The following is a 22,367-nucleotide window of genomic DNA, read 5'->3' on the forward strand; positions in this document are numbered from 1 at the left end:
TTCAAGTCTTTAAGGATACTTCAAAACTCTTAAGCAAATGTGTAATAGTTATGCAGAGTAACCTTGCTTAAAGGCCTTTGCCAAGAGGCTACATTTTAGTAAGTCAGTCTCTTTAGACAGGTATCTTCCAATCCAAACTATATGGTGGAGCAACAACTAAATTGACTTATCAAAGACCAGTAAATGCACAGAAAGGAGACTACAATGTAAGGAGCAAAACATAGGGAGGAGAATAAAGGAAAGAGCAGAGGGTGGAAAGAAGACAATAAAGAGAGACCAGAGGAGAAGGAAGAGAGGGGAAATGGGAGAAGAAAATAGTGAAAAATAGAAGGAAGAGATGACTAAGATTTTGAAAAAAAAAGTGTAGAAGGAAAAGGAGTTAAGAGGAGAAAGAGGGGTGGCCAGGTGCCACAATGAATAAGAGTACCGGCCCCGGTGTTGGGAGACCTGGGATCGGTTCTGGCTTCAGATACTTCGCACCCACACAAAATAACTGGCCATGTAACCTTGAGCAAGTTACTTAACCCCAATTGCTTTAAAAAAAATTTTTTTTAAAGAGGAGAAGGAATGGGAAGAGGAGAAGGAGCCCAGTTTTTTATTTATTGGTTTTAAGAAGTAAGAACCCTTCATAGCTAAACTTTGCCCTGCACTCTGTGGATCCATAGACTGATAAATGATTCTTCTGTTTTCTCTTTGGCTAAAAGACTGAGATCTTAAAATCACATGCATACATTTGGAGATTAAAAAACATACTTTTGTCACTTCCTTAACTCTACTGCCTTTATCTGGAAGTCTGAAGGTTCAGAGTTCAAATTACATTTGTCTTCAAGAATGTGGTTACTTTTGGAATCTTTGAATTATTTTTGCTTATGGTAATGTATTCATTAAAAGTAAGCACTTGTTGGCTAGACAATGTGTCTCTCTCCTTGTTTTCTACAAGATGTAACTTGAAAATATACTTGAAAGCCTCTTTTAATTCCTACCATTCTATGCGACACTGTGTTTTAAAGGAGACCTGAAGAAACAGCTCATGCATTTGCTAATCCTATGTATGAAGATGAGAGTCGTTCAGAGAAAACAGAGGTAGGTGGCCATGAGGCCTGAATTGTTTCAGTTATGGAAAATCTAAAAGTACAATATTGTTCTTACATGTTTCCACATCACAAATGAACACAGTTCTTTTGCGGAGTTATTTGAATAAGGAAAATGAAGATTTCAATTTCTCTAAATTCCCAATGGGACATTTTTGGCTCAAATATATTCTCAATATGCTAGTAAAGTCAGCTCAGTGTTAAGTGACTGTGGTTACTGTTCAGATTCAAACAGTGCTGACAAATCTGGAAAATATCAGTTTAAGCCACAGAGTATTAGTCAGCTATTCACAGCAAATGTCAACTGGATGTCCTCCAGTTTTTTCCCCTATCCCCCAAAGTAATAAAGGGGGAAAAAATGTGTTCAACAGATATTCCACTCTCATTCAAATTCAACTATATGGATTGAGGTCTATTACCTAGATAGCTCAGAAGGAAGGAGTAGAAAAGGAAATTAAAGTGTGTAACATCTACCTAGTCTCATTTTGAGACCACTTCTTATCAGTGTGATAAGAATTAGGCGAGAAAGGCAATGGCAAAGAAAATTTCTTATCCCTTCCTCAAGCAATTAATTTGACATTCCACTTGAGCATTAAATAGGATTAGCTGTGACACATCACTTAGTTTCCATAAAAAGTTTCTTCACATCAGATATTAGACACTAGATCAACTTCATTCTATTATAAACTTGGGCCTTTAGAAACCCCAAGTTTGGGTCTGTGCCCATGTTTCTTGTGTTGGTTGGCCCAGTGTGATTGTATTTGAGTGACTTTTTTGTCATTGTTGAATCATTTTTCAGTCCTTGAAAACTGAAGACACAAGCCCTGATTCCTCGTCATCCCATTTGTGGTTTTCTTGGCAAAGATACTGGAGTGGTTTGCCATTTCCTACTCTAACTCATTTTACAGATGAGGAACTAAGGCAAACAGGGTTAAGTGACTTGCCCAGGGTCACACAGCTAATACATATCTAAGGCTGGATTTGAACTCATGAAGATGTCTTCCTGATTTCAAGCCCACTGCTCTATACTCTGCAGCATCTAGCTGCCCAGTTGAGTGATCTTAAGCCCTAATTGTCTTTGCTTATATAGAGATTGAAATAAGGAAGAAATGTGTTAGATTACACATTTTTTTTCCTGGGCAGTTTGCAGAGCCTTAGGCACTACTATTGAAACCCAGGGCAACTCTTGATTTTTTTCCCTCTGTTCCTTTCAAGAAAGAGGTGATACAGCTCTCAATAATTCTTTTTGTAGAAGTGAAAACAAAGGGTAAGATATTTCCCAGAGCATGAAGTAAATTAAGTGTGGGTGATTCATGCTGCCAATCAGGACATATGGTAAAACTGTAAGTGTATCCCCAGCCTGGAGATGAAAAAAAATAAGAGATAAATATTTTAGAAACTAACTTGGATGTACTTTCATTATGGAGCTTAGAGATCTAGCATAAACATTTTTATTCTGATTGAGGAAAAAAGAAAATTTTAATGGCATTTCATCTTTAAAAAAGTTTAATTTTCACCGTCTGAAAAGTACAAATGTTATGTTGAATCCAATCAGGGTCTTTCTTGGCTGGTATTGTGTTCACTGAGATAATATCTAAAAAGAATTCCCTGGCTAAAAATGTAGAAGTAATGTTGCTGCCCATCTTTTACAGGCTTCAGGGAATGCTGTCTTCCCAAGGGTACAAATCAGTGTCTCTCCTTGGCAAGAACACACAGAGGTATGTACCAATAACACTTTTCAAGATGCTATCTAGTGTGTACACACAGCAGTCCATATAAAAACTGAAAGGAACTGCAGACACAATTTATTTTACTTTTCTGAACAGCTAAAAGATTTCCAGCTGTCTTCATTCTCCTGATTCCTTTCCTTAAGAAAGGCAAGAGAGTTTCCATCTCTGTCTCCTGAATTTTATTTCCAGATTAAGTTGCACCATTTAAAAAAAAAGAATTCGAATTAACTGAAACAAGGTAGCTCTACCTGCTATTAAGCAAAGTTTGCTTTCTTGCATTGAGTATGGACATGAGTCTATTATGTTTCTGCTTTTTTTTTTAAGTACTAATTTCCTCATTTCTTTCCCTTTGTGTCCCTAATGACACAGGAGGAAATTGACTATGCCAATATGTATGTTCTATTGAAAGTGTCTTAACTTAAAAGCCTGAAAGAAAATACTGTTGTTATATAATCTAAAGGTTAAGGGTACTTATTCTTCATGTCCTTTTTGAATTAGTTGGCTGGTATCATGTTCATATCATGTCCAATATCATGGGGTGGTTAGATTGCTCAACTTGAAAGAAGGAAAACATAGAATTATTGATTTTAAGCTAGAAGGGTCTTATGATAGCTGGAAAATCTAGGTCCTTCATTCTAATAAACTGAGGCAAAATGAAATTAATGATATCACACAGGTTCATATAGCTAGTGTATTAAATAGAAGTGTATTTAATAGTGTATTAAGTGTATTAAATAGAATGTATACCCTAAAAATGTTCTAGACTGGAAGCCATTTTCTCTATCTGCTTCTCTTCCCCTGGCTCCTTTGCTGCCTCTGATCTATAATGACATTTTGCCCATTGGCAAACCACTTAACCTCATTGTCCCTAGGCAACTTGTTAAGTGTAAATTATAGGTGAGAGGTGAGGAAAATGAAACCATAGGTCTAAACAGCCTCTTCTTCCTCCATCTTACCCATCCAGAAAAGTGATCCTTCAAATTAACTTTCTTTTGTGCTGTAAATGCTAGTAGAATTTCATTTGCATTCTTGTAAAAAAAATCCCTCACTTATTATATTAAAAAGTCACAATGAAATATCTTCACCTTTTATCTTCCTCATGTGTCTCTGTCGGGGTTCCTGAATATGGTACAATGGACCACTCCAAGCTTGAGAGTTAGGATATGCAATTTCCTTAATAAAACCAAATACATCATTCCCCATGAAAAGCAACTGATTTAGAGATAAAAAGCAGATAAAAGCAACACAGAAGAAAATTCTCAGAGTCCTAGAGCTTCTTCCTTGCCCAAAGGGCCCATAGCTGAGACCCAGGTAAATCTATCTGGGAGCAGTTAACTCACAGTGACCCAGATCTGATCCATAGTACCTGTGCTCACACCAACTAGAATCAGCTGTATGGGAGTTGACTCAAACCTTCCCAGTTCCACTAATGTACATGGCCTAGTTGAGAACCTCAGGGGAAAAAAAAAAACCTAAGTGGTCCCCATTCATCTTCTTGGTACCTTTATACCATCTAACCACCAGCAAAGTTGTGGAAGGAAAGAATAATTCCACCTCAGAGAATATGTCTTTGCTTCAGCGATGCCTTTCCACAAATGAACTGGGAGCATATAAGCAGGAATGAGGTACTGAGTTATTTTGCAATGATATCCTAATGATTCGAATTGGAAAGTGAGAATGAAAGTTTTGCCTGCATACTGATCCTGACTTCCCAGTGCCTCACTTCCGCAATCTGCACAAGAAAGTTAACAACACTTTACTTCACAGGGATGTCTGAAGTTGTTTGCTTTCTCTATATCCAACAGCTACCCCACTACCCAGATGGGTGGCAGGCATTGTAGGTGTTCCCAGCGCAATCTCCTTTTAAGAATAGGAATTATTCATTGCCTACAGCTTTCTGCTAATTCCTTCCTTCTTCCCTACTTCCTCCACCTCCTTCCCCCTCTCCAAACCCCCTCTCCACTTCCTTTCCTCTTCACAAATAGAGCCACAAATACAATAAGCCCACTGACCAGGACACAGCTGTGCAGAGTACCATGAACTTCATTAGAGTAATTTTAGCTCATCTACTTAACGCATCTCATGTAGATCATAGTGTCTTTGTTTGACCCTTATCCTGAAGACTCCACTTTCTCTAGAAGCTTTTCTTTAAGGCCAAAACATAAGATGTTTTGCTTGGGCAGTAAATTATTTTCCCAAAGTAAAATCCATTAGGAAGCCAGTCACATTCTGGCTTGAATCTTCGAGATGGAGCTTGTTTTTACCGCTTGAAATTCTAACTCTTTAAATGTCCTTTTTTCTCCCTTTAGACTTCTACATATTCCTTTGCCAATCCTTTGTATGGCACTACTTCAAGAAACCAGAATATTCCTAATCATCTTCAATAGTCAAATAAAACACAATTAATTCCGTTGTTCAACTTGATAGGAAATCCCAGTTTCTGAAATCAACTAGAAATGATATTGCATATAACAGTAATGAGCAAAAATGAATGAAATTGCTCATGTGAGCTGCAGCGTTAAAAACCTTTTTATTGAGAATCATACATTTTCTGAAACCATTGTTCTGATCTTCATGCTAGCATAGGGTCAGATGGGGAAATATATTTTCATTATGCAAACAGAACAAATTCCAGTGTATTAATAAAAGTATTTCACTTAATAAAAAACGGCTTTCTCATTTTCCTGGTGTTTTGATTTTGTTGCTATCATTGAAAAAAATGAGAATTTAAATCTTTTCAAACCCTGAGCTATACACAGATTTTAAAATGCTTATTTTGATGTTTAAAGGATCAGAAGCAAAGGGTGAACTAGCAAAGCATCCAAATAAGCTGAACCAACCAGATCAAAGCAATTTTAAGGGGGAATTAAAAAGTCTCTGGTCTTGCATATTAGACACAAATGAAGTCAGTTAATATTCTAGCCTTACCTTCTTAAAAAAAACATAAAAGCTAATGCGTAGATTTAACAAAGATTCTAAATGGAGGCATATCTTTCTCCCAGGTGTTTGCTGTTTATGACATCCCAAACTTCTGACCTTGGAGTAATTTCCCCCCATAGGGGATGGCAAATGGAAGACTGGGGCGGGGAGGTGGAATAACTAGTTTTCATTATATTAGTGTTTGAATGGATTGACCTCTCTCATAGCCTATACCTCAGTCTTATAGATACTAAGTATCCTTGAAAGTTGCTTTCATTCTGATCTGGAACTGGTTCCCCCAAAGAAATAGATGTATGAATCAGCCTGAACGAACTTGATGAAGAGGTCAGTATACAAGTGTCCTATGAGGGAATGAATACTGATTAGCCAGCTGATACTGGTCCTGTTTCCTTTGCAGGAACTTAGGGGATCCATGAAACTTATGTTTCTTTGTTATGAAAGCCAGTGAAATGATAACTCAGATTGATTGATTGATCAATAGCAACTGGAAATTAGGCAACAATTCAGAATTTGTTTAAAAGTTTCTCCTTGAAACTTTAATGGATCTCTGTACTTTACAGAATTTTCAGATCAAAACAATTTTCAAGTTGTGAAAAGTATTTTATTTTATTTTTAAAATACATGGTATTGATACTCTTCCCTTTTCTTCCATTTGTTACATCATGCAGCACAGGGCTGGGCTTAGAATCAGGAAGAACTGAATTCAATTCAGAATTTAGAACAGAAACATCACCTAGCAATCAGAAATCGGTTCCCTCCCTGGAAACTGTAAAGTGCTCCTAGAGGTGAACAATTATCTTCCTGACTTCTGTGATTGATGTTGACATCAGCTATGATAATAATAATAATAATAAGTTAATAATTAATAATGATAATAACTAATTTAAGGTTTCCAAAGTACTTTGTAAATGTTTTCTCATTTTCTACTCATGAAAACTCAGGGAGGTAGGTGCTATAATCATCCTCTTTTTACAGTATTGGAAACTGAAGCTGACAGAGGTTAAGTGACTTTTCCAGGGTCATATAACTAGGAAGTGTTAGGGGCCAAATCTGAACTCAGGTCTTCCTGATTCCACGTTCAGTATTCTATCCTTTGTGCCACTTAAGAATCATTATAATTATTTCATTTATACATATTCTATAATATATTATTCTATATATTATGTTAAAGCATATCACATTATTTTTATATAAAAGGACCTCATAGGTAATCTAATCTCTTTCACATAATTAAGAAACTGAGGTCTACAGAAATTAAGTGATTTGCCTGCAGTCACACAGTGTCAGAGATGGGCTTTGAACCCAGGTCTACTATACTATCTATACTTCCCTAAAGCTAAGATTACCCTCTAAAGCAGTAAGTTAAAGATAGGTTGCTACTTTTATTAAGCATCATCCCTTGACATAGAATTTTAATGATGATAATAATATATATTATGATGTATTTACTTATACTTTTGTAGTGATTTAAGACTTTTGAAATGCTGTTATATACTCGATCTCAGTGCTCCTATGTTCTCCAATTTCTCATACAAGTTTTAATAAACACCAAAGTGATAAAAAGTAAGAAGGGAGCATAAAAAAGAAACAGGTTTGTAGGGATACTCTAGAGCACAATTTTGCCTCAGTTATCCAGGAATAAATTACCCACTAGGTAGAGAATTCTTTTTATAAGCAATGGAAAATTGCTAAAATAGATAGAAATGCTAGGATGATGGGTAGACACTGACCAATTGTTCTAAATTTAAAGGATCAACTTTATATTGAAAAGCAAATATTTGAAAATCAGGCCATCAAATCACTTAAACTCCCTTGGGTTAATATGTAATAAGGCAATTAATCTCCTAATTCTCTAAATGCATTTGAGCTATAGAATATAGAAGTATCCCATGTGGCATAAGCCTATAAATACAAAAGGGCTTTCTAAGGTTTCACTGCTATAAATACTGGAATGACTATATGTGAATCTGTAAGACATTAACCTGAAAAATCTTTTCCCATTATGGTTTGCTGACGAGAGCCAGCCAATTTTAGCTCAGCACACCAAATTACAAAGAAGGTAATACTACTTATAAACAACATAGAAATGATACAAAGTGCCAAGACCCATTTTTAATAGTGCTTTCCTGTCACATAAAATGAGTTATACTTCCTTCTCTCTCACTATTTCTTGCAATTGTAATTGACATCTTTATTACAAATACCTTTTTTACATTTAGATAGTATTTTAATGGAATATATAAGGACTGATTTTTTCACTTTTCCATCCCCTTGACCTTCCATCATTTTTCACATTTGTTGCATCATGAACATAAGATTCATTTATATCCCTTAAATTATTGCAGCCTTTTGCTGGCCATAATACTACTGGTCAGGCTTTGTAGACAGACCTCTACTATATTTAACACATGATGATTTCCAACTAGGAGCCTTATATATTATTTTTTGAAGTACAAATAAGAATGAATTAATTATATATATGTATGCATGTGTACATATATATTGATATGCATATACATACACATGCATATATATGTGGATATCTGAATGTTTATTTGTATTATGAATCCTTCCAAACCAAAGCAGAGTTTGGTTTGTAGTTTTTTTATTTTCAGACTTCTGATAAACACTGTGGAAAGCAGCATGGTGTAATGGATTGGGCAGCGGTCTCAGAATCAAGGAGACTTGGATTCAAATCCTTCTTCTGGTACTATGGGTTCAGTGACCTTGGACCATGAATTCTGAATGTTCCAAGCAATTTTCTAAATCTTTGTCAAAGCAGTTGCTAATCTTAATTGGTACAAAAAGAACTTCCGTACTTTACGTGACTGTATAAGACATAGTAATTAATTGTACTAGGGAGACAAACATGACTAAAAAAAAAGAGATTAGAGCATTGGAAGCAGTGCCATTGTGATGTCACTAAGAGTGTGAGTTACCAGGTATCTGAAAGGGGAAGATGTCAAAGGGATGGGAAAACTCTCAGGATTCATTAGTACAAAAATAAACACAACCAAGAGATCAACACTACCAACTCACACACCTATTAAAAAAAAGAAAATACACACAAGCACATATATACAAACATACATATCCATTATGTGTGTAAACATATAAATATATATGCACACACATATACACATACATATAAGCATTTTTATAAAAAATCATCTATGGATGTATTGAGAATATCTTTGATGAGGGTATTAGTGAAGAATAGACAAGTGTTCACCAGCAAAATTCCATAGTGGACCATATCATTGTTATCCTGCAATTGATGTAAGTAAAGACATAGAGAAAGTAAGAAACAACTATATGTATTGTTTCCTAGCTGGGAACAAGCATTTGATTAGCTGGACTCAACAGTACACATTCTTCGTCTTTTTTGTGTCATAAATCCCCTTCAGCTGTGTAACGAGGCCAAAGGATGCCTTCTCAGAATAACGTTTGTAAATAATTGAAGGACATGCTTGATTTCATTTGGATATTAGTGAAAAATATGTAGGGTTTTGTTGTGTTTTTTCCCATCAGAGTTCCCAGAACCCCAGGGCTATCGATCCCAATGAATGCCTCTCTTAAAGGTTCTCTTCTAATAGGTTGTCCCCCACTCACAAATGAGATCACTCAAAATTCTTGAAAAGATAAGCCAGGCATAACAATGCCTAATAATCCTCTGATAACAAATGTCACACAAGGCATAAAAAGCAGAGACACACAGCATGGTCAATGAAAGTATTTGCCACTATTATGGAGGGAATCAGGCTTGGATTTCAAGTTTAAAGGGGAAATCCATTTTGGAGGGGGAAGACCTCCAGAGGCTCCTTCTTTTTGATGATATTATGTTGGTTGCTTCAAGTCTTGGAACATGGAAATGCCTCCTGAAAGAAATCCAAAACCACTCCAAAGAAGGTTGCCTGATCCACACAAGAAAAAAAAAAAGTCAATGAAAAATGTCTGTTGACTAGATTATGACATACAGTTGTACAAACAATGTATGCAACTGTTCCATCTGTATGTATCTATCTTTGTGTCACTACAGTCATATGCAATACTGGTTTTGAAGCAACTTCCTGCAAGCTTAGGACAGCTAATTGCTAAATATCTGTTGTGAACATTTACACTTCAGAAATTAGTAAGTGCTACAAATAAGGATTTAATTTACTGCTTTGCTGATGGTCTAGACTTAAGAGATAGAAAAAATTGTTAATGCTGACTAAACTCAAAAGTATGTCACGTATTTTATTTTGATAGTAGTTTCTTTAAAATTTATCAGCATGTCCTTGATTATATTTTTTATGTGACATAGTTACATTTGCACTTTATTCAATATGTAGATATTCATGTTGCAATTTAATGTAATGTTACAAGAAATATATTCAAATTTATTTCATATGTTATATATGTACATATGCAATCATATTTATTATACATCTGTTTTTGTATATGATACTGTTTTATATCTATTACGTATGTATGTATTCATATGTAGCAAAGACAGACATGTCAAATGGCAGAGTTGGGTCCAGAATTAAATAGAAGAAAGAGTAATGGCTATATTACATTTAGGGAGTTGGAAAACTCTCTTAATAATTCCAAACTTCTGGAAGAAATAAAGGCCTATCTTTTTTAACATCGCTATTCTGTCAGTATTGTTTTGTGACTGCGAGACATGGATTACAACAATCTCCAAAACACTGAAAATTAGCATCCCTCTACTGGAAGATGTATGATGGGTGAGAAGAGGCTGCCCAAAAAGAACAAAACAGAAACTTGGGAGAAAAAGAGGGAAAGACTTATTGGAGGAGATGTACAGCTGAAAAAGAAGATGGCCTGGTCACTCAGTGAAGACAGAAGATAATAGGTAGACTGTGGTGGTGCTACACTCACATTTTTGTCATGTCACTAGAAAAAGGAGAAGCCCCCAAACATGTTGGGGGACCCCATGGCAGATTTATAAAAGGAAGCCAACAATACTTCACATAAGATTTGCAGCCCTAGGCAGGGGGAGAGCTGCACCATAGAAGGGAACATTCAGCTCAAAGAAATCATGGATCCATTTATGTATTTTGAGTGTGTCCAATATGTAATACAGAGCTTTGTACTTAGGAATCAGTTAATACACTGTAAAGCCAAGCACAAGTAGCTTTCCAGAGGACTGCTACTGTGAATAGCTTCAAGGCTCTGATACATAGTATAGTGAACTCTCTATTTATTCAGCAGTAAATTAGAGCAAAACATTGACAGAAACCAAAGTACAGCATTCATAATGTTATGACATAACAAGTTATCAATAAAATGGCCACATAGTTTTTACCAAAGTAGTCACATAATTTTAAGCAAAAGATATCATTCAGTAAGAACTTAACTCAATTGTCCTTAAGGAGGCAAGCCTCCTTTAAGGGACATTAAGTACAATCATTCAGTAAGTCCTTAACTGAATCATCCAAGCCTCCTTAATGGACACAAAGTACAAAGGTCAAAGCTCTCCACCCCTGGGTCACATTGTCTTAATCTCTGAGTCAAAAAGTCTTCTCTCTTCTTAATTGGAAATTAGTTTCCAATCATCCTTAATTCAATCATCCTGAAGAGGTACATGATACAGAGTACAAACTCCTCCCACCCCTTGGCCACAGTAAATCATGATCTTCTCAGTTTGCATTAAATACCCAAGGAGAGGTTTTTACATCTTGACTGAGGCTGGCTCTCAGATTCCATGGTTCCTCTTCCATGGATCCAGCTCCTACCTTAATCTACCCAATTGTCAGCTGGGTTCAAAGTCAAACAGCTCCCAACTCCTCATCCAGCTCATTGTCCAGTTCTTGTTCCATGTTGAAGCTCACAGTGTCTAGTCCACCTTAAATCCTTCATAGTTTCTGTTTCTGGGAATACAAAACTTAACAAAGCCACAATACCATTCATTCACTTTGCTGGCACCATCATCAATTCACTATCTGCCTGTGAAATCAACACAGACCCACCAACAAGGTCTGAGGAATCAACAGAAATCATCAGTATAGTCCCAATAAAGGCACATATGAGTAGCTTTCCAGAAGAATGCTACTGTGAACAGCTTTAAAGGTTCTGAATACATAGTATAGTGAACACTATTTATTCAATAACAAATCAGAGCAAAACATTCATAGTAAATCATTGTATAGCATTCCTAATGTTACAACTTATCACAGATAATAAAAATACAGCATTCACAACAACTTATCACAGAAAATAGCCACATAAATTTTCACCACAGAGGTCACACTATTTTGAACAAAGTATAATCATTTAATCAATCACTTAGTAACTTAATCAACCCAATCATTCAATCATTCTTAGGGAGGAGGGTCACTAAATACAATAATCAAAGTTCTCTCTCATGGGGCACACTAAGTTACATCAGTCACTACTCAGCACTCTCTTAAGGGGTAGTGTAAAATACATAGGCCATCCACCCTTCAGTCATAAATGACAATCTTCTCAGTCAGTACACAGTGTCCAAGTAAAGTTTTCTTTCAGCTTGACTTCGGGTCATCTCTCAGATTCCCTGGATCTCCTTCCATGGTCCCAGCTCCTACCTGGATTCACCAAACTGTCACCTAGGTTCAAAGGCAGACAGCTCCCAGGTCCTTGTCCAGCTCTCCATGCACTTCCTGTTCCATGCTGAAGTTTACAATGCCCAGTCCACCTTAAATCCTTCACAGTCTCTGTTCCCAGAAAGTCAAGGTTTAACAAATCCACAAACACATTCCTTCAAAGTACCAGTATCACAATCTGCTCCCTCAGTCTGGCAGCTCCCAGGAGAAGCTGGTAGCTCCTCAGTAGAAGCTCCAAATCATTCTCTCCAGCCTGGACCTTACCTCTTCAGCCTCCTCAGCAGCAGCTGCTTCTGCCTCCACAAAGCTTATGCCAAGGAGTTCTGACTCTCCCTCTCTGAGGCTTTTCCTTATATAAAGTATTGCTCCTCCCTTTTCAGTCCCTTCCTGTTACATCAGCAACAGGAGTTCATACCTTCTGTTTCTTTAACAGAGGCTTAATTTGAACTATGTGCTAAGTACCTCTTAGCTTTCCAATATGAAGGGATCTTTACATGTCATTACCATGACATCCCAGTGTAATGCAATGCCAAGGAAAGGCAACTTCCCAGGTTCAAAATACCAGCATAGGTGCTCTCTATTTTATTCAGTGACAAACCCAGAACAGAGAAGATCAAAACATGACATCATTCAAAATACAGCATTTACTAAGTGTGATTAAATAATCTCCAAGTACTACCCCACCCCAGGACCTTCCAATCATTCAATCAATTACAAAGTCTCTGTTCTAAATACTTCTCCACCCCTAGGCTATACCTTAATTAAGTCCACCACAAAGCCCCTCTTCTCAAATGGAGATTAGTTTCCAAACATAAGGTCAAAAGTTCCCCACCCCTGAATCACAATTGAATCTACCCCAGAGTTACATCAAGTTTAAACACAGCACTTAATACCCAAATGGAGGTCTTTTCTTCATCTTGACAGGAGGCAAGTTCTCAGCAATCTTAGTTCCTAGGGAGACAAGGCTTAGCAAAGCCACAAGATACATTGCCAGTCCCTTCATGAATTTATCCTCTGTCTGTAGAACAGTCCTAGAACCCCTGAACACATTAGCAAAGCCCTCTCCCAGGATTTCTGTAAACATACAACAAGAAAATCCTTCTTCAGGGCTTCTGAACCAACAGAAAGGCTCCCAGACCCCTGCAACAACAGCACTGTCCCTCACCAGTGGACAGTATTCACTCTGTCTGCAGGACAGTCTCCAGACCCCTGCAACAACAGTACTGTCCCTCACCAGTGGACAGTATTCACTCTCTGTCTGCAGGACAGTCGCAGGCCTTCTTAGCGAACAGCCAGGTTCCAGGACTTCTTCAACAAAAGGACTGTCTTTCACCAGTGGACAAATCTGGCAAAACAACATCAAAACAGACAGACAAAGTACCAGCAAAACAGCCATGTCTCCTCAGTCCTTGGCAGCTCAGGGGGCAGGTCTCAAAAGTCCAGGGCAATTCAAAGCAGCCACCAGCAATTCTCTTAGTCTCTCTCTCTCCACGAGGTGCTGCTTCCAAAAAGAGGTCTTCCGCCTCTCTCTAGTGTCTCTCCAAATCTACATCACCAGCTCCTCCCAGTTTAAGACTTTCTTTTCACATCAACAAGCCCATCCCACAGGTGGGATTAACAAACTCTGGGTTTTAACACAATCAATTTGAAAACCAAGCCAATACAGGGGAATCTTTAATTGCCATTACTATCACACCCAGTAAGACCCTCCTCCAGGACTTCTGTAAACATACAACAAAAAAATCTTCTTTCAGGGCTTCTGAACCAGCAGTGAAATCCCAGGGCTTCTGTAACAATAGCAATCAATGTCCTCTATCAGCAGATGAATCAGATAAAGTAACATCAAACAGACAGACAAAATAAGGAGCACCACAGCCATGCTTCCTCCCAGTTCTGCTCTCTCATCCTGGGGCTTTTCCTTATATGTTGTCATTAAGCTCATCCCTGTTCTGCCCCTTCCTGTTGCATCAGCAACAGTGATTAACAAGTTCTGTTTCTTAACAAAAGACTTGATATAATCATGGGCAAGAAACTTGAACTGAAACAAGGTGCTACATAATTAAATAGCTTAAACAAGGTGCTAACTATTTCTTTGCTTGCCATTACATACACATGCCATTTTATTGAAGTGAATAAAAATATTGTCAATAATAATGAGATTTCCTGATTAATGTATAGGATCCTAAGTGTGTAATCAAATAGAGGGCCTTGAATATTCATATTTAGAATGGACATATTATGTTGAGAGTCCCAGAGGATAGAGGACTGGGCTGGACTCAGGAAAACGTGAGTTCAAATTTGACCTCAGGCTCTGATTAGTTGTGTGAAACTAGACAAGTCATTTAACATCTGTTTGCCTTAAACAACTGGAGAAGGAAATGGCAAATCTTTGCAGTATCTTTGCCAAGAAAATCTCATGACAGTATTGGTGCACTTTGGTCTGTGGGATTGTGAAGAGCTGGATAACTATGTTATAACATAATTATAACATAACACACAGCTAGATGGCACTTGCTGGAAAACCCATGCTTATAGATTACCTTATGGTATTGTAAAGAATGTGGGCAGCTGGATGGCACAATAGTTTAAAGTGCCAGGCCTGAAGTTAAGAAGACTCATCTTCCTGAATTCAGATCTGGCCTCAGACAATTAAAGTTTCACCCTGAGTAAGTCACTTCTTCCTGTTTGCCTCAGTTTCCTCATCTGTAAAATGAGCTGGAGAAGGAAATGGCAAGTGACTCCAGTATCTTTCCCAAGAAAACCCTAAATTGGGTCACAAAGAGTTGATCATGACTGAACAACACCAACAAAGATGTAAAGAATGTATAATATAGGACTTCACAAAAGTCCTAATCCAGTGCCTCATCCTGCTTTAAAGGTGACTCAAGGTTTTTAAAGACCAATCCAGTGGATAGATATCAAATCCTGCTAGAAATCTAGAAGGGTTTTGAGCACAGTTTCAGCAATAGATTATATATCTGTCGTTGGAGAATGATGATACTGGGACTCACACCAGAAGTTTAGCTACTGGGAAATGATGGTTTTGTTTTCTTTTAAGAACAGAAATTCACACACACACACACACACACACACACACACACACACACACACACACCAAGAAACTGCCTAATAGAGCAGGCTTCTTAAATTTTTCCACTTGCAACCCCTTTTTGGCTAAGAAATTTTTACACGACCTCAGGTTTATAGGTATATAAAATAGGAATACATACAAACATTTACTGAAAATAAATGAAAAAGAAATTTATTTTAAAACTATTAGTATACATACATTGATATACATATAATTTTACCATTTATTAAAGACAGAAGTAAATTTGCATAGAGAAATGAATGTGCTTGTTTATTTTTACATAAAGAATTAAATCTTGGCAGAATATTTCATATTGCAGAACATAGAACATCTGCAACATTTTTCAGAGTTGATCTATATTTTGATTGTATAATTGTCAATGCTGAGAATGCCACTTCCCATAAATACATAGTACAAAATGACAGAAGTGTGTTTGGGGTCATTTCAGAAATTATTAGAAATTCTGTCCTAATCCCAAGCCAAAATGCATTTAATGATTTTTTAGGAAACTTTAAACCTATGTCACTTTATCTTGAGAAATTGTTGTGTGTTCAGAACCAAGGCTGCAGCAAGGTCACATGATGTGACACAAGGAAGTGTTGCCAGAAATACCTTGGATTCATTATGTATGTAATTTTGAATTACTTTTTTGTCCTTGCACATTCAGAAAACTTTTCTTAGTGTTGCCAAATTTTTCATAACTCCCACATTCAGTTATACATCTCCACATGGGGTGGAAGCCCCCAGTTTAGGAAGTATTGTGCAGAATATCAGAAAGTTGCCCTTTGCATTGGCTGAGGGAGCACTCATCCCTACTGTTATCATGGAGCACCTGAATATTGAATAATCAATAGAAATTAAGATTTCAGATGTTGATGCCTACTAGTTGTCCATTAAAATTTAATTTCATAAAATATTTATTAAGCACTTACGTACAAGATATGATGTTGGGTGGTGGGGACATAAACAAATAAAAAGTACTTATTCTCAAGGAATTTACATTCTACTTGTATAAGTATATACAAAGTACACATAATGTTGCTGCTGCTGTTGTTGTTGTTATTAGAACCAATGAATGTCCACCTTGTGTAAAGAAAACTTCTATCCCTATGGGATTCTAATATTACCAGCAAATGATGCACCCCACCACCTTACCTAGAATTTCCTGCTGCCTCACCTCAGCCTCTTAGAACATCTGCCTTGCTTCCAAGGCCACCTCCTTCATGAATTCTTTCCTAATTCTCCCAGGTACCATCTTATCCCCCCTGACCTACCCTCAAGCTATTTGTGTGTATTTGAAATTTATTTATTCATTGGTGTAGTTGGTGGATAGAGATGCAACCTCAGTTCAAGTTCTGTCTCTTATATTTATTTGATTTGCATGTGACTCTGGACATGTCACTTCTTACTGTTCTAGAGAGTTGGAGAGCTGCAAATTATATGCTTGCCTGGATTGATGGAAAGTTTGCTTATCCACGACTTCCCTTAACCAAGGAAATCATTCTGTTTCTGTCTATACTCCTTAGTCCCTACTGGTCTGTGTGCAAATTTCTCCCCCAAATAGACTATAAGCTCTGAGAGTTATGGGGTTATTTATTTTTTTTCTTTGTCCTTAGAACCATACAAAAGGTTCACACTCAGCATATAGTAGGCACTTAATAAATGCTTGATGAATAAATGAATGAACGATTATGCCTGACAGATCTGTCATACTGAGGATTATGTGCAAACTACTAGTGTTAATAATAATATATTTTCAAAGGAACATACATTCCTTGAGTAAAATATAAAGTATTATGGGCATATACAAAGCATTAATATTCTCTCCTAGGTTTCCAGAAAACACATAGGAACTTGGGAAAACATAATAGGAACTAGGTCAGTACCAGATGAATGTTGGGTGAATAAGTATCAAGCTTCATTTCATGTCTGTGGTAAGCCCCATGTACCTCCAATGAGCACCCAATTAGCAGCATTATAGAAATTTAGGAAACAACATGAGTAAATCACAGTAAGTTGATAGTTTCTTGATATTTTGAATGTTGGGGTAAGTAGAATTCTAGTGAAAAATAATTTAAATGTACGGAGTAATTATTCTTTTATAGAATACAATTGAACGTCCACTTAACCTGGGATTGCTCAACAATGCTTTTCTGATGAGGCCTGTGTGTTATGATGTTATGTTCCTGACAAGGGAAGACCCAGGACTGGATTATTTTGCTGTGTTTAAAAAGGAGTAAGAAATTAGCAGCTTTAAGCCTGGGAAAATTACAACAAAGACTTCAAAATTGGTAAATTGCACAGCACAATAATTTGCAATAAAATGAATGCATTTACTGAAAAATTAAAATAGACTTACTATAGAACTCGACATGATCATAACACATAACGTTATAATTTCGCAGAATTTCTCAGATGACCTGCAAGTTAACAATTATTGTCTAGATAGGATAAAAAAGGAAACTTGTTCATTGAAATGATATTAATCATATCCAAAGAATGAGGCTGCAAACTCACATCCAAATATAGCCCTAAACTGTATCTTGAATTTGCCTTAATATTTAAGAAAGAACAAGAACTTTAATCTCTGAGACTGTCAACTTTATGAATCTTGCTATCGCCTAAAAGTGTAGTTTTTGATCTTTGTGTCTTCTATGTCTTACCAAGGAAGAAAGAGTGAGGCTGACCACTTGGCTCAACTTGCCTCACTTAAAATCCAATCCACGAACAAATCAAGACATCATATGTGATGTCACTGGTCCTCTTCAAAGAGAAGGGATGACTATAGATACTATATAAAAGTTATTTTTAGAAATTTAGAATTTTCAGGAACCTCTTCCATTTAGGTGGGTCAATTTAGAAAGGACAAAGAATTTCTTCAGATATGATACATTGCTACTATTAACAATGAATCATATTGCTGTAGTAACTTAAAGTTTACTAAATTCTTTCCTCTGTGAATTCCCAAACAGACAAACAACAATCATGAAGTATTTACTATGTGCCAGACGCTGGGTTCAATGCTGAGGAATCAAAGATAAAAAGCATTCTGGCACTCAATAAGATTATATTGTAAAGGGAGTGGCAATCTTTAAACAGGTGGGTAATTATGAGTTATATGCAGAGTTTGGTGGAAGGAAATCACAGAGGTGAAGGCAAGAGGAAGACTGGGAAATAATTCCAGTAAAAGGTAGGATTTGAGTGATTACTGATGCAAGCCAAGAAAACTAGATAACTAAGGTGATTGAAGAGTGCATGTCCAGCATGAGGCCTGCCGGGACAAATGTACGGTAATAGGAAATGAAGTGTTATATGACAAACAGCCATGGTAGGTAGATCATAGAGCCTGTGGTGAGAAGTAAAGTATTTAAATGGAAATATAGGAAAGGGCTACTTTATGAAAAGCTTTAAATATGTAGCAGTGGACTTTATATTTGATCCTGGAGGTCATAGGGAGAGAGACCCTGGAACTCACTGAAGAATATGGGTGACATGGGCAAAACTGACTTTTAGAAAAATCACCTTCTCAACTAAGTGGACAATGGATTGCAATAGTCTCAGGCAACAGGTGATGAGGACCTAAATTATGAGGGTTTCCAAGATTTTACCATAGACTAGCCAGGTGAAATGAAGGGAAAGTTGAGAGCCTAAGGGATTGTAGGACTTTTAAACTTTTTTGACTCCCAATCACTTTAATTGGTTAAGCAGCCTTTGTCGGTGGCGCATGACCTGAGGGCATGTGGAGTGCAAAGTGAGCTTGCTTTGTGTTCAGAACCAAGTCTACAGTGAAGTTGCTGATGCAACTGGGGCAAGTGCTGCCGGAGACATCTTGGATTCATCATGTCTTTGATTTTAAATTAATTTTTGGTCATTGCCTATTCAGAAACCTTTTACTATTGCCACCTTTTTCGTGACCCCATGCGAGTTCATGACCTATGGTTTAAAAAGTGCTGAGAGGATGGTGACCCTCTAAATAACAATGGCAAGAGAAGGGAGAGTGCTTATGGATAAGGATGACTTCTTTTCCTGTTTTGAAATATTTCAAGTTTAAGTTATGTCTAAGACATCTATTTGTTCCATTATGTCCCAAACACAATTGATGATACATGACTATGGTTCAGGGGATAGATTATGGTTGGATTCATAAACCAGGAAACTATTTGTTTGTTTTTTGTCTGTCTATCCCCATATTTAGAAGAGGGCCTGATATAATATGAGCTCAATAAATGCTCGTTGGCTCACTGGTTGACACGGAGATGATAACTATAACCTCCATGCCAGAAACTTTATCATGACTCTGAAACACACAGGCATACTTGGTGTTTGTCATGAAATTATTCATAAGCAATCTTTCAAAATATAAAGAATAAGAAAGGATTATAAATGAAATCATAAATTCTTTTTACGTAGTTCATTTTGGAAGAGCATTTAAAATTTTATAAGATTATCCTCTTTATGTCCTCTTAAGAAATTTTTTTGGTTTTCTTCATTGTAGTTTGAATGCTTTATTGATGTCCTTTTCTATTTCCATTCATACATTTCTATCACTAAATATCCCTTCTATCTCACTAAAGCACCTCCACCCACCCAAGTAGAAGACCTCCCCTGGAAGTCTAATCAAAAAAAGGGCATCAACACATTGGTCATATCTGAGAGTGGCTATTTGGTTCTAGAGCTCTCGTCAATCATTTCTCTATCAGGAGACAGGCAAATACATTATCATTAGTCTTCAGAAATGATAACTGGTCACTGCTTGATCAGAGAGGTTTTCCTTTATATTTATTATTGTAATTATCATGTGACTTCTTCTAGGTCTTCTCATTTCATTCTATATAATTTGACAAAAGTCTTACTAGGTATCTCTGAACTCTCCATATTTACTTTCAGGTACAGTAATATTCTACTACATTTATAAAACAGCATCTGTCCAGCCATTCCCTAATTGGACATACACTTTTTTTCCTGTTCTTTGCTATAATGAAAAAGTGTTGCTATAAATGTCTATTTATTTGAATTAATTCTTATTATATTTGTTATATATACCTAGATTTTTACATGTGGGTCCTTTCTGTCTTTGATATCTTTGGGTTACATTCAAGGCACACTTTGAAAGAGTTTCTTACTGTGTTGGCACAATGCCCCCAAAACCATAATACCAAGAAAAAATAAATGCCATACATGGCTAATTTTTTTCCATAACATGCCATTTCCATAATATAACCAAGTCCCCACTTAAAGGCATGTAGTTCACATCATTACTAAATGATATTTTATTTAAAGGTCAAAGAAAAAAATACGACACAACAAAATTCTTTGAAGATAGACACCCACTTGTTCAAGAAGTCACAATATAGCAGAACACCAGCAGAGAGCAGCAAGTCAAGTTCAAATGCCCATTGGAATGTGGACACACCCAAAAGAGAAGCTCTGAGAATTCTTGGATGGTATCACCAGAAGATGAAGCTCTATAATTCTGAACACCTGAGGTGTCTAAATCATTCCCCTGCCCTAACCTCCTGTACGGTCCTCCAGTGGGTTCCTTGGTCATGTATGTGCCCTAAGTGTGACCCCCCCCCATCCTCCCCCTCTCCAGGGCTGGTATACCCATGGGAGAATATGGAGAACCTTTCTTATCACATATTTTGCTGTGTTGTTTAATTAGCTATGTTGTCCTTTTTTTAAGATAAAAAAATAAGGGAAGGTAGAGAAGGAAATGGAAAACAGAAGAGACAACACACTATAGTCCAGCTTGGAGTCAGGTAGGTCTGGCTTCAAATCTGGACTCAAATATCTGGGCAAGTCATTTTACTTTTCTAGGCTTTAGTTTGCTTAATTGTAAAAAAAAAAATAATGTGAGGATTGGCATTGGTTGTTTCTAAGGTCACATCTAGTTTTAGGACTATGGACCTCTGATCCTATGAAAAGTCCCTCTATTGGATCTATCCAGAGCCACTGACAGTCACAAGCAGTCTTTGCTTTCAGTACATGCCTCCTTTTTGAATTATGTACAACTCCTGTTAATGGCTCTTCCTACAATTCTTTCAACTTCAAGCAAGTGGGGGGGGAGGGGATGTGGCATCACCTCCCCCTGGCCATGCGAGCTTTGCAGGAAGCACACTTCTCCCCGTGTCACATTTCTAGTGACTCATTGCAAGCTTAGGGACCCCCTTTACCTGACGTTCTTTTTCATGATCCCATTCTTGGTAATCCCAGCCTCCTTAAATATTTTCCCCAGGGAAATGGAATCTCTTCCCTTGTTTATCTCTAAGAGAGCCCAGGTCATTATTACCAGATTCAGACACCCTGACTAAACTTCCCAATGCCTTTTGTCCTTCAGATACCTAGAAGTGTGTCTGATAACTGAGTAAATGTCCCTTCTTTGTTTAAGAGATTTAAAAGCACTGTAGTTTCTCCCCAGTGATCATTCTTAAGGTCCAAAGAATCATTTTAGGCCAGTGAAGTAGGATTGCTCAAATGATGCCAGGATGTCACTTGCAAATCTGGAGTGAAACAGATAGAGTAGAAGTTCCCAGAGAACAGCTGACCATCAGAGAGTGGTGTACAGAGGCCAGCTAGCACCAACTCAAGAGTGTTGATGCTTAGATTTTCAGTGTAAGCCTTTACTCCTTAGAGCTATATATTGGGGCCTGGTTTAGTATTTTATTGATTTCCAGACTTAACAAATGGATGAAGAAAATGTTAATAATGCAGATTAACTTTAAAATCATGGCATGGGTAGTTTTTTTTTTTTTTCCAGAGAGCTGGTTGTTAAACAGTTACTAGCACAATTTGGTTACAATGTATAACAGGGATCATGTTTTTATCTTTCTTTGTATCCCCTGTGCCTGGCAAATAGAAAGTGCTTAAAAATATTTATTGACTGACTGACATTTTCACACCTCCAAAATAACTTCCGCAAAAGAAA

At 37.0% G+C, this 22,367-nt stretch overlaps 1 protein-coding gene and 1 long non-coding RNA gene across 2 annotated transcripts in view; one reads left to right on the forward strand and one right to left on the reverse strand.

Moving 5' to 3' along the window:
• MALRD1 (MAM and LDL receptor class A domain containing 1) overlaps window positions 1-5,462 on the forward strand; it is a 930,206-nt gene extending 924,744 nt beyond the window's left edge. The window contains exons 41-43 of the mRNA XM_069086118.1: window positions 1,011-1,083; window positions 2,744-2,809; window positions 5,131-5,462. Of these exons, the coding sequence (XP_068942219.1) occupies window positions 1,011-1,083; window positions 2,744-2,809; window positions 5,131-5,208 (217 nt within the window). The 3' untranslated portion in view covers window positions 5,209-5,462. The remainder of the gene's footprint in view (window positions 1-1,010; window positions 1,084-2,743; window positions 2,810-5,130) is intronic.
• Window positions 5,463-11,854: 6,392 nt separating this feature from the next.
• On the reverse strand, window positions 11,855-14,273 carry LOC138159764 (uncharacterized). The gene is made up of 2 exons (XR_011167964.1): window positions 12,334-14,273; window positions 11,855-12,292 (listed from the first exon to the last, which is right to left on the reverse strand). It is a non-coding gene; the product is annotated as an uncharacterized lncRNA (long non-coding RNA).
• Between the last annotated feature and the right edge of the window lie 8,094 nt (window positions 14,274-22,367).

The sequence above is a fragment of the Petaurus breviceps genome, unplaced genomic scaffold (assembly GCF_028583685.1).
Source record: "Petaurus breviceps papuanus isolate PSGF00001 unplaced genomic scaffold, PetGlider_PUasm1.0 178, whole genome shotgun sequence".
Lineage (NCBI taxonomy): Eukaryota > Metazoa > Chordata > Mammalia > Diprotodontia > Petauridae > Petaurus > Petaurus breviceps.